The 13465-nt window shown below is 39.8% G+C and overlaps 1 protein-coding gene across 7 annotated transcripts in view; it reads left to right on the top strand.

Annotated features, from left to right (window-relative positions):
• The window catches only part of Tsc1 (TSC complex subunit 1), a 174078-nt gene that overhangs the window by 16736 nt on the left and 143877 nt on the right, over positions 1-13465 (top strand). For all 7 annotated transcript variants that reach the window (XM_027942475.2, XM_071601106.1, XM_071601103.1 and 4 more), the window contains 6 exons: positions 5670-5856; positions 7351-7454; positions 8748-8900; positions 10997-11141; positions 12399-12553; positions 12926-12999. In XM_027942475.2, coding sequence (XP_027798276.2) covers positions 5751-5856; positions 7351-7454; positions 8748-8900; positions 10997-11141; positions 12399-12553; positions 12926-12999 — 737 coding nt within the window. In that variant the 5' untranslated portion in view covers positions 5670-5750. The remainder of the gene's footprint in view (positions 1-5669; positions 5857-7350; positions 7455-8747; positions 8901-10996; positions 11142-12398; positions 12554-12925; positions 13000-13465) is intronic.

The following is a 13465-nucleotide window of genomic DNA, read 5'->3' as shown; positions in this document are numbered from 1 at the left end:
GTTATCTTTCTATCAAAATCTCTCAAGGACACAACAAAGAAAGAAAATTATAGAGCAGTATCCCTGGTGAACAAAGATTTCAAAGTCCTCAATGAATTACTTGTAAATCAAATTCAATAACACATTTAAAAGAGCATATGCTGTGGTCAAGTTGGTTTTGTTACAATAGTTCAATATATGCATGTCAATAAATGTAATACAGCACATAATCAAGAATAAAACCACATAATCAGGTCTGGGAATGTGGCTTTGCGGTAGAGTTCTTGCCTTACATGCATAAAGCCCAGGGTTCAGTCCCCACCACCACAAAACAAAGCAATAACAACAACCCCCCCCCCAATCATCTCAATAAATGCATCAAAAGCCTTTGATGAAGATCAACATCTCTTTGTGATAAAAGCTCTGAATAAATATAGAAGGATTGTATCACACCATAATAAGGGTTCTATGTGATAAACCAGTAGCCAATATATTGGATAGGGGAAAACTGAAAACATTTCCTCCAAGTATCAGGTTTAAGATAAGGGTGTCTATTTCTCACCATTCTTATTCAATATAGTACTAGAAATTCTAGCCAGAAAAATCAGATGAGAAGGAAATAAAAACCATATGAATAGGAAAGGAGAAAGTCAAATTATCCCTGTTTGCAGAAGATATGAATATATAACAGAAAACCCAAAAGACTCCACCAAAAGACTTTTAGAACTGATAAACAATTTCAGTAAAGTAGCAGGACATAAACTCAACATTAAAAAATCAGTAACTTTTCTAACCAGTTACAAACTTGCTAAGAAGTTAGGAAAGCAGTCACATTCACATTATACCCCCCCCCACACACACACAGAGACGCGTGCACGTGCATGATACCTAGAAATAAATCTAAAGATGTGAAAAACCTCTACAATGAAATTACAAAGCACTGAAGAAATTAAAGAAGACATTCAAAGGTACAAAGATGGCTTATATTCATGGATTAAGAGAATTAATAATGTTAAAACTACCCAATGTGATCTGCAGATTCAGTGCAATTCCTGTCAAAATATCAGCGACTTTCTGCACAAAACTAGGGGGAAAAAAGTCCTAAAATTCCTATGGAAACGGAAAAGACCTTAAGTAGCTAAGGTCATCCTGAGTAAAAGGAACAATGCTGGAGGCAGCACTATACCTGATTTCAAAACTAACTCCAGAGCTGTAGTGATAAAACAGCATGATATTAGCATAAATACAGACTTTTAGGACAGTGAACAGAACAATAGACCAAGAAATCCATTCATCTTTAGCCAGTTGATTCTTGAGATGAAGAGATGCCAAAAATATAAAATATACATTAGAGAAAGGAGAGCCTCTGTAACAAAGGGTGCTGGGAAACGGCATGCAAGTGTGGAAGACTGAAGCCGCCTCACTTTCACCCTGTGCAAAAGTCAGCGCCGAGTGGGTTAAAGAGCTTAATGTAAGATCTGAATCTTTAAAACTTCTAGAGGAAAGCAGGCAACACTGCAAGATCCTGGTGTAGGCAGGATTGGGATTCCAGTAGCCCAGGAAGCAAAAATAAGTATTGATGAATGGGATTACCTCAAATTAAAAAGCTGCATCACAAATCATCAGCAGAGGAAGGGGACAACCCACAGAATGCCAGTAATTCATCTGACAGGATTAGCATCCAGAATATACAGAAAACTTAGCCAAAACAAAACAGTCTATTAATATGTGGGCAAATGATCTGGATAGAAACTTGAGAATTTACACATGGCCAATAATTATATGAAAAAATGCTCAATATCTTTAGCCGTCAGAGAAATGCAAATCAAAACTACATTGAGATTGTATCTTAGAATGGCTGTTATTGAAAAACATTAGTGAATGCTTGTGAGGTGGTGGAGGAAAAGGAACTCCCACACTGGTTGTGGGAATGTAAATCAGTATAGCCACTATGGAAAACAGTATGGAGGTTCCTCAAAACTAAACATAGAACTACTGTGTGACTCAGCTGTAACTCTCCTGGGTACATATCTGAAGGAGTGAACTCAGCATACGAAAGAGACACCTATGTACTGGTGTTTATTGTGGCGTCATTACAGTAGCCAAGATATGGAATCATCCCAGGTGCCCATCAGCAGATGAATGGATTAAAAAATGGCATGTGTATGTATACAATGGGGTATTCAGCCATAAAGAATGAAATTCTGCCATTTGCATGGAAATAGATGGAGCTGGAAGACATAATGATAAGTGAAATAAGCCAGACCCAAGAAGATAAATATTGCATGTTTTCTCTCGTGTGGAAACAAAAGAGGGAATATTGATCTTGCTGGGGATAGAGTGGGTGGAAAAGGGAGGAAAAGGAGGAGCATGATCAAAGCTCCTTGTGCGTGTATGGAAATGCCACAGTGAAACCCATCATTTGGTACAATTAGTATGTGTAATATAACAATTTTTAAAAGATTCCTCATGATTAGAAAGTATATTTTATTCCAACATTGTAACTAATAGCTGTTTAAGATCAGGCTGTCAGCAGAGGTGATTCTGAAATGCTGACCTTTTAAGCAGAGACCTGAGTTAGCTATACAAGGATATGAGAGGAGAGCATTCCAGATATAGAACACGAAGTGCAAAGGCCCTGAGCAAGGACCAGTTTTAATGTGTTTGAAAAGGTCAGGATTAGACACTTGAGAGTAGTGTGTGTTAGCTTTTCATTGCTGTGACCAAATTACCTGAAAAGAACAACTTGAAGAAGGAAAAACTTATTTTGGGCTCACAGTTTCAGGTGTCTTAGTCCATGGTCGCCCAACTCCACTGTTCTGGGCCTGAGTGAGACAACAGGGTGGAAGGGCGAGTCAGAGGAAAGCTACTCACTCAGCTCATGGTAGTCAGGAAGCAGAGAAAGAGAATGCAAGGAGCCAAGGACAATATATAAACCCCAAAGTTGCACCCCTGAAACCCAACTTTGTATAGCTGTTTGTAGTGGGTGCTTCAGTGTGTCTGTGGTGCCAGCTCTCCATAGGCTATAAGGTGTGTTTAGCAAGTATGCAACACCGTGTCCAGCTGAGCTGCTCCTTTCCCTCCTCTGTGTCCCTACTGAACCTATGCGTTGTTCCACTAGAGCATGTAGTTCTTGCACTCGCTAAGTCTGCCTTCCATGCTTCACACCTGAAGGTTAGTATGCCCTGAGAAGTATTTGAGTAAGTTTAAAAAGAAATGTTCCAATTTTGGGACTGATTCCAAAGCTTATAATTTAACTCTTGGGGGATTTTTAGAATATCAGAAATGCTTGAACTGAGGTTACATATACAAAGGGTCTCACAAAAAGCCTAAGATTTGTCTTTTTCCTGGGGATTAAAAAATATGGGTAAAAAGTTGAGAACCAAGGAGAAAAATCTTGTTGCCAAAAATATCCTAATGTGTTTCAGAGTAAAACCTTATTTTTGCATTCTATAAACCATTTGCAAAGAGAAAACTGCCCAAAACAGACTTTTCACCTAAATTACAGTTAAAAACTGAAAAACCAGCTAGGTCCCTAAGCCGTTTAGCCCTGACTCTCAGCACTTTGGCTGGATGGTTGCCATCTTTGTTTAAAATTGAGCTCCTGTCACTCTGTGCTCAGGAGCAGCCTGCATTGGGAAGACCAGATCTGACATTGTTGTCTTTTGAACACTCAGAAGGCAAACACAAAAATCTCACTAGACTTAGAGTAGGTAAGTAGCAATTTTATTGGAATAAAACCAAACCAGGGGGCAGAATAACTTTCAGATTTATGAACTGTATTCTTTATCGCTAATTGAGAATCATTTGTGATTTATCCAAAGTAGAAATAAATATGGCTAGAGAAATGTGCTCTTAAAAGGCTATCTTGAAAGTGGTGACCCAAAGCTTTTGACTGGTGATTTTCATGATGACATGCAGTGCTGGTGACTGAGAGCGCAGCAGGTACTGTGCCCCACCTCTGCACCCTCACTCGCTTAGTCCTTAGTGAGTGGTGAGGCTTGATAGGTTGGCCTTGTCCTCATTTGTAGATGTAATCCAGTTCACAATAAGATGACATTCTTTTCTATTTTCAGTTTTGTACTTTCACAGTAGAGTCTTGCCAGTTGTGGTCCCATATTTCTGAGCACTTTGAAGTTGACTTCCTTTGTGATTTAACTGTAAGATTTATACTTTTGGGTATAAGCCAGCAACTTCCTGTATTTATGATTTGCTTTCAGAAATGTATTTATGCATTTCACTTGATTTTTCCAATGAATCTTTTGACTCACCAATAGCCAAATCAGTGAGTGTCACTGGATTCTAATTAAGTGAGAGCACACTGAGTTAATACCTGACAGTTTCTTGGGGCCCTGCTAGTTCGGCATCCTTGCAGATGAAGCTTAACTGTTTAGCTGGGTCTTTCTTTAGCATAGTGTTTCTCAAACAGGCCTGAATATCACCTCCTTAAGCATCACCTGGGGTCCTTAGGAAAGTGTAGATGATTGAGCCCCCAGTTCCATTTTGGAATGGTCCCAGAACATTACATTTCTAATATGCATCCCTGGTAGATTTGATGCATCCTGCAGCTTTGGAACTGCTGTATTACCTAACTGAAAGGAAAGCAGATAAGAAAATGTTTTTATATGGCTGCAAAGGGCATCGCTAATCATTGATTTGGGAGTTGGACTATTGAAGTTAAATGTTACTGTCTGACTTTGGTAAAATTATTTAGCCTTTTTTGGATAGCCATATTCCCATTTGTAAAATAAAGGCAATTCCTGCTTACCTCATAGTTGCAGTGATGATCAAAATCATAAGTTAATCTGATGTCACATTTAGGGCTTATTGGGACTTTGGAGTCAGATCTGGGTTCAAATATTAGGTCTTGCCTGATTTTGCCTCTTCCTTGCTCTGTGACCCTGAGCAAAGGGCTTGATGTCTGTTTCCCTTCCTGTACCATGCTGACAGAAGTGCCAGTCACCCTGTAGTAGCGTAAAGAGATGGTTGTAAAAGGCACATAGATCCTGTCTTATAAATGTCTCATTCTTTTCCAAAAATAAGTTTTAGAGACCTAACTTGGCAGCGGAAATCAGCCCTAAATGTGTATAGGAACACTTGGGGAATGAGCTGCTTTTTGTACATAAAGATAAGGCAGTTGCTCCCCTTTTGTGAAGAGCTGAGCTTTCATGGTTTGCTCTGATGGTCTGTCTGTGAGCCTTTGAGTATAGAATAGATGTCTGTGATGAAGAGTGTGTGGTGAAACAGAAATGACCCCTACTCACAGCGGGTGTTGGGTAACCAAAGTGTGGCCTAACCAGCTATTCTAACTTTTAGACATTGTTGGGAGGGTCACCAAGAGAGTAGAATGCTTATAGTTCTTTTTGTGGAAACTTTTTGTCTACTTTTTAGATCCATTTGAAGCACAAACACAGCCTCAGCCAGAATCCAAGGTAGAATCAGAGGTAGGCATAAAGCCTAGTGTTCATTTGCTGCAGTGACAGTTGTGAATGGTATCTTGTCTTAGGCTCCTCTCTGATGCATTCCATAGAGCTCTCCTTGCTTCATACATCTGTGAGAGGCAGAGTTATTCAGAGTTCTGGCCAAACTTTTCACTACATTGAACCCATGTGCTGATTTGTCTTGCAGGTGGTTTGTTGTGAGGAAAATGGGGACATTTGTCACACCATCCATCTTCTTTTTTCATGCAGTCTGGTAGCAGCCCTAAATGAAGAGCCGTCCAAGCCTTTAATGCACGTCCTGGAGCCAGCACAACACAGTCAAGTGAGAGAATGGCCCAGCCAGCAAATGTCGGGGAGCTGCTTTCCATGCTGGATTCCCCTACCCTGGGCGTACGTGATGATGTGACAGCTGTCTTTAAAGAGAACCTCAATTCTGGTAAGCCAGGGAACATAATTTTTAATTTGTCTGCTCACAAGAAAAGATGAGTCTGGCTGACAAATAGAAGTTTTCAGCCTTTTAAGGGTGTTCTTAGAGCCACCAGAAGAGGGCACACGTTGGTTAGTTCATGCGGTAAGTGCTTTAAACTTTTAGTTACACAAACACTCAGATATACACACAAAGAAGTGCGCACAGTACGGTGAATTCCATGAACACAGCTTCACATTTTTTGCCATTTTTATTTCATCTTACCTCCCTCTAACTTCCTGTACCCTGAGAATTTAAAAGCAAAATCTAGGCAGAGTAAATCGTGTGTAATTTTATTTTTATTTTTAATATTTTGTGTTAGTTGTAGTTGGACATAATACCTTTATTTTATTTCTATGTGGTGCTGAGAATTGAATCCAAGGCCTCACATGTGCTAGGCAAGTGCTCTTCCGCTGAGCCACAACCCCAGCCCCTCATGTGTAGTTTTTAATAAGTGTTCAATCTCTCTTTAATTAGTTAAAAAATGTAAACAGAACCCTTTTTTGCTTACCAGGTTGACAAAAGTCTAACATTGATTTGAGAAATGGGCACTGTTATATAGTAGGAATATAAATTGTTCAGCCTTTTTTGCGGGGGTGGGTACTGGAGATTGAATTCTACCACTGAGCCACATCCTCAGCCCTATTGTATTTTATTGAGAGACAGGGTCTCACTGAGTTGCTTAGTGCCTCCTTTTTGCTAAGGCTGGCTTTGAACTCATGATCCTCCTGCTTCAGCCTCCCAAGCCTCTGGGATTATAGGCATGTGCCACCGTGCCTGGCTTGTTAGCCTTTTTGTAATATATGTCAGTCAAATTGAAAACACATACCATTTGGCCCATCTCCAAGAATCTGCATTATTGCCTTGAGTGAAATATGGTGAAAAATTGGAGAGCCCAAGTATCCTTTGGTAGATGAAGGGTTAAATTAATTATTGTGCAATGGAGCAATGGCAACTCAGTCAAAAGATGAGATAGGCAGGCCATGGGTGCCATCACAGAAAGGTGCCTGTGATATGTTGTTAAGGGGAAGAAAACAGATACACAGACATGTCTATGTGGATATGCGAGTGAAGATACAAGCAGGGAAGCTGAACTTAAGGGTATTCATGTAAAGAGTCGGGTAGGGTGGGTGGTGAGGGGACTTTTACTTTAATTTTGCATACTTTTTGTTTAATATGTTTATTTTTTATGTATTTTATACAGTCCTAATTTTACCAATAGTCACAGATTAAAAAAATAATAAAAAGTAAATGGTAGCATTTCATAATGCTTTTAGGATATTTAGGCAAATAAGTTTGTAATTACCTCATTGTTAATTCCTAATGAATTTAGAGAGGCCCAAATGCTTCATGAAACTCTGAGTAGCATATAAAGAAACACCTGGATTTTATACCAGCCAGCATTGAAATAAATTATAATGTTAAAGGAAGTAAGTGTTATAAATTACCCCTTTCTGTATTTAGACCGTGGTCCCATGCTTGTAAACACCTTGGTGGACTATTACCTGGAAACCAGTTCTCAGCCAGCGTTGCACATCCTGACTACCTTGCAAGAGCCACATGATAAGGTAACTGCTGAAATGTGGTAGGAGGGCATTGCATGTGTCTTGAAGAGTCATGTAACAGCTTCTCTGCAAATCCACGCCACAGTGTGTCCAGAGCTGCTTCCTGAAACTTCTGTATGCCACGAGGGACATTATTCCCAGGTTATGACCATAAAGAAAAATAATTTTGTTTCCTGAGAAGTTTGCAGAATAAAATCTATTTCAGAGTTTTTTAAAGATCTTTTTTATTTAACCCTGGATGTTCTAGCATCCTTTATATAGGAATACACATACACACAGACACACACACACACACACACACACGCATATGTATATTGGTTATATGCCTATAAAATTGAGGAGCAAGGGTACATAATGGGTTAAAGAAACATCACAATTCTGGTACAGTACTGCATAGTGATCTCTTGGCCTGTAGGGGGTTCATCTTTAAGCCCATGCTTTGAGTAGAATTTTTAGGCTTTTATCAATATGGGAAAATCCCTAGGTGCAGGTAATTGATATGGCTGATTAATGAATCCTGCTTTCTAGCACCAGGCTCTTAGAGGGCTTCATTGTGTTTGCCTTTTGCTTTTATTTTTGTTTGTGTTAAATAGCTAACAAAGCATTGTAATTGCAGACTTCGGTAAGTCTTGAGTTTGTGTGTGAGAATGACTGCTCTGAAATTTGAGGACCTTGCCAATGTGTGCCTTTTACAATACATTTTTTTTTTCCTTTACCCTGAGCTGTGTGGTAACTTTCCCTAATGTCTGACTTATGTTTAGGGCCAAAGTATGTGTGCGGGATGTTGCAGCAGTTGCATCCTGCCAGATCCTTCATGGCTGCAGCCTGGGTCAGTGGTTCTTATAAGAGTGGAGCAAGAATCTATATATGGGGTAAAAATGGGAGCTCATAACCCACTTGAATCAAAGTGTGAAATAAGATATATCAAGAACTATGTAATGTTTTGAACAGCCAACAATAAAAAATTAAAAAAAAAAAAAAAAAGAGTGGAGCAAGAGACCACAGAGGAACCACCGACCCCTTACAGCTCTGTAATGTGGGGATCCTTTCTCACTGAAGGGTCACTGAGGAGTGTGCAAACTGACTGTTTTCTCACAGGCCAAACACAACTTTTTTCTTTCTTTCTTTCTCGCTTTTTTTTTTTTTTTTTTCCTCACATGGTTTTGAAAATCTTGGATTTGATCTCTTTACCAGTTTACACCAGAGGAAAGACTTGAGGGAGTGGACTCCATCGTTACTGCCTGTGTTTGGGTTAACTTCATTTGTTTATGTGAGGATGTCCTTTGTTCTTTTCAGCACCTCTTGGACAAAATTAATGAGTACGTGGGCAAAGCTGCCACCCGTTTATCCATCCTGTCGTTGCTGGGGCATGTCGTGCGACTACAGCCGTCTTGGAAGCATAAACTCTCTCAAGCACCTCTTTTGCCTTCTTTACTGAAATGTCTCAAGGTAGGGTGTTGGTAAGGATTTAAATGAGATGACATTATAAATACTGTCTCTGAAATGGTGACTGACTTCACACAAGCAAGCTTGATGTTAATTTCAGGATTTAAAAACTTGTAGGATTTCTTGGTTTTTTTCTTTTAGCAGAGTTTGTAATTGGTAATTCTCAACTACATCACTATGGACATTAAATACCTTTTGTCTAAGTAGTGAAGTAAAGTTTCATTCAGATGGCGCTAGCATTATGTTACTGTATACTTCTTGATCTCAGCATTATCTAGCCTCCCTCAGTTAAAAACAGGCTGCAAATCCCCTTTTGCTGATAGAAAATGGCTTAAAGTTCCTTTTAACTATAGAGAGGCATGTTTTGATAGCAGCCACAATTAAGATTTTGTTAATGTAAGTCCTACAGAGTGGCTTTTTTTTTTTTTTTTTTTGCACTAAATGAAGAACATTTTTCTTCATTAAGAGCCAAAAACCTATTTAGATTTTATGATTTTAGTTTTTACAGTGGCTTGCTGAAATACTTGCTGTCGTCTTAATCTGTTTAGTTCTTAGACTTGTTTCTTAACTGTAAAATAAGAGTTTGTGGTTAACATTGTCTGACAGTGCCTCACAGAGACATGGTGTGCCCAGTAGTGTTGTTCTGGGATACAGTACTTTTGTGTTCCTTGGATATAGCACCATGAATGTTGATTTTTGTGTCTATTTTATTATCCCTTGAGATAGGACCCAAAGAGTCACATTGGCAGGGTCTTCTATTTGGGTTAAGAAAAAGCAAGGGCAGTTGTTTATGTATTTATTTATGGTGCTGCTGGGTATTGAACCCAGGGCTTTGTGTATGCTAGGCAAACACTCTGCCAATTAATTGAGCTACATACCCAGCTCTCAATCAGTTTTAATAACTTTGTATTCTTTGAGCAAATGGATTGATGAGAAATTAATCCACTTTTGATGCACAACATTTAGTTCAGATTGCAAAACATTTATCTTTTCCAGAAAGGCAAGCCTTGAGTATTAATCAAGACCTTTTATCTAGGTCTTCAGTTAGAATGTTATGTAAATGAATTAGGGTTAGTTCTTTTTGCTGGAACTCATTATGTTTTCTCATTATATTCTCATTATGTGTTTCTCATCTACCATATATTCTTTCTACTGGATATCTGCTACAACAGAAGCCTTGGTGCTTAATGTAAAAATTAAATATATTTAAAACTTTATTTCTAGCATTGTAGATTCCTTTTCTAATAGGAATAATAGATGTCTTAGCCCTCATGGCATTCTCTTAATTAATGTCTTATTTTATAAACCTTAATTTCAGTTACTCAGCAACATCCATGATTTAATTATGGGTCAGGTGAGCTGCTGTAGCAAATCTGAGCTGATTTATTATCCATTGGGTATTAAGTGTACTCAGTTAGCCTGAAGTTATTTGACTTGATCCTTAAACCAAAAGCATGGTCAGAGATTTGTTTGTGGGTCTCTAAATACTGCTACGAAGGTGAGCCATTAACTTGACTTCTTAGTGCTATTCTGATTTCTTCAATTATACTTCTGTAATAGTTCTTAAAACAACAACAGTGAATTGGGCTGGGGGTTTGGACTCAGTAGTAGTGTATCATGCATGAGGCCCTGTGTTCCAGCCCCAGTACTGCCACCCACTCCCCCCCCCAAAAAAAAAAAAAAAACCTCAGCAAATTACTTGCCAGTGTGTAGTGTTTTTTTAAATTAGCTTAACCTGACAAAATCATCTTAGAGTTTGGTTGAATAGATGAAAACAGAGCAATATTGCTGTGTTCTGTTAAAACATGCCTTCTTGTACTTCCATCCAGGTGCTGCAAGTAGGGTATTCTGAGAGGTTACGACTTGGTAGTCCCCAGAACACGTTCAGCTCATCTTCTGGATGAGGAAGTGTGGGGTATTGGAAATGGTCCTCCCAGATTCATCACAGTATAGCTAAGGCTCAGTACTTGATCCTTAGGGTTTGGAAATGAGTGTGTGAGGAACGTCTGATTTATGACCCTTGGTATTGAGAACCTCTTCACACGACATGGTGCTGAGTGTGCACTGCACCTGACAGGTGTTGTCTTTTTCCTCTGTAGATGGACACTGATGTCGTCGTCCTCACAACAGGCGTCTTGGTGTTGATCACCATGCTGCCAATGATTCCACAGTCAGGGAAGCAGCACCTTCTTGATTTCTTTGACATTTTTGGCCGTCTTTCGTCTTGGTGCCTGAAGAAACCAGGTACAGAGCTCTATATCCCTTTCAGGCTCTACCAGGTGAATGCTGCTTTCCTGCTGATCGACAGTTCATGTGCTGTAAGGGAAGGATGTGTGAAATTTTATGGCTGAAGTGAGTGGTGTCCACTGGACAGATGAGGAAATACCTGGGTCTGTCGTCTACAGGCACATGTGAGAGGCATGGCTGGTGAGATGCCTTCCTTACATTTTTGGCTTGGAAAGATTAGTTGTCAGAGAAACAGTGGCAGGATGTCAGACTTCCTGATTTCTCAGTTACATGGAAACACACCATCCATCTCTGTGGTTGCAGATACAGCCTAGCTTGTGGGACAATTTTTGTCTTACTCTCCTATTTTTGTACCAACACACAGACTTTGGTTCTGAGAGCCTATTCCTTGTGTATGTATAGAGGGAGGGGGAAGAAGCAATAGGCCCTAAGTAGCATTGGAGTTTCAAATGCTTTGGTTTTCATTTTCCCCACATTGGCAGTAGCACAGCTCTACCAAACTGATCCAGGAGCTGTGAGCCTGTGAAACTTCATATTGTTTGTAATCCCAGCGTCAGAGTCATTTTGTGAGCGAGTGCGTTGTCCTTCTAGACAGGATTGAGCAGCAGGCATAGGCACAGGCGATGCCAGCATGTCTAGTAGGATCTTTGCTGGGAGAGTGCAGTTTGTCCATTGCTGTGGAGGAACTGGGGTTTCAGTCAGTTTCTCCCACACCGAACAGTTTAAGCTAATTTCTGGATAATAGTTTTTTTTCTTTTTCACTCTTTAGTTATAAATCTGCTAAGCCTACATCCTGATTTCAAAAGGTTCTCATATGTTTGTTCCACAAACACTTGAATGTTTATTACGTGCCAAGCACAGTCCAAGACACTGGGGATAGAGAGGTGAGTAGGATAGTCCTTTCCTCGAGAAACATGTGCTGACCCGAGCAGTGGAGAGTGTAATTATAAATCACAGGGAGGTTGAGTGTCATTATAAAGGTAGTTCAGCCTTGTGAGAGTGTTTTGGGGGATGGCTGGAGCAGAGGACAGAGATTAGGTCAATGAGAGTCTTCCTGGGTCACACTGAGTAGATTGGAGTTTATCACGAGGCTGTATGTACAGAACCATTGATGGATTTGAAAGCGGGTGTCTGTGTTCAGGTCTGCATTTGAGGAAAACATTGTGACATGTTCTTGGAGCAAGGTGGGAAGAAGCGTGCCTGTCTGTTTTGCACGTGTCAGTCTTGTGTCAATCTTGTTGATTTTCTTCTTAGGCCACGTGACAGAAATCTACCTTGTCCATCTCCATGCTAGTGTTTATGCCCTTTTTCATCGCCTTTATGGAATGTACCCTTGCAACTTTGTCTCCTTTCTGCGTTCACACTACAGTATGAAGGAAAACTTGGAGACTTTTGAAGAAGTGGTCAAGGTAACTTAATACTGTTCATTTATTTGATACTGAGTGCATTATTCAGAATGGGCTACATTTGTAACTTCTGTATAAATGGTAGAAGTTTTGAAAAGAAATTCAGCCTTCCTCCAAAACCCCCTCCCCATCCCTTAGAAGCCACTAATTTTCCATCTTTATGATGAAGACTTTCTATTCTGGACATGTCATAGAAATGGAATTATATAATGTGTGTACCTCTGTGCCTGGCTTCTGTTACTTAACATGTATGAAGACTCATCAATATTGTAACATGTATCAGCATTTCATTCCATTTTATTGTCAAAGAATATTCCATTGTGTGGACATGCTACAAAAATTCACTCCTATAATTTGTATACCCCATTTTTCTAGCCAATGATGGAGCATGTGCGAATTCACCCAGAATTAGTGACTGGATCCAAGGACCATGAACTGGACCCTCGAAGGTATAGAAACTAGTGACAGAATGTTTAAGAATCTCTTGAGATTGCTTCTGTTCTAAGAGATGTCCCATGGAGGTATTATTGAAGAATACAGATGTTTGACTCACAGAATCATTCTATCAATTGATTGAAAGAACTTTATACAGCTGGAACTTTATATGAGTTTAAAGCATATTCCTCACAGAAAGTAAGTAATTCCACTAGCAGAGTAGGGGAGGTTGCAGTGCAGGTGCCTGTCCCCAGGACTCCTGGAAAGCTTAGCTCTTGGTGGTGCTGGTGACTGTGTAGGGCAGGTGGCTGAGAGTACATGGGTTGAGAATGGCTATATTTCACACGTTGAGCCTTCCTGAGACCTTTTTCCATCTGGCGTAACCAGCTGTCTTCCACCCTCTGTGGGGCCCTGTAGGAGTTGCCAGGTTTGTTCTCTGCAGGTACTGAACCTACCTGCAAAGCTCCTGATTTGAGGATA

This window comes from Marmota flaviventris, chromosome 13 (genome assembly GCF_047511675.1).
Source record: "Marmota flaviventris isolate mMarFla1 chromosome 13, mMarFla1.hap1, whole genome shotgun sequence".
In the NCBI taxonomy this organism is placed as follows: Eukaryota; Metazoa; Chordata; class Mammalia; order Rodentia; family Sciuridae; genus Marmota; species Marmota flaviventris.
Note: the sequence above shows the minus strand (reverse complement) of the source record. Positions and strands in the feature narration are given on the sequence as shown.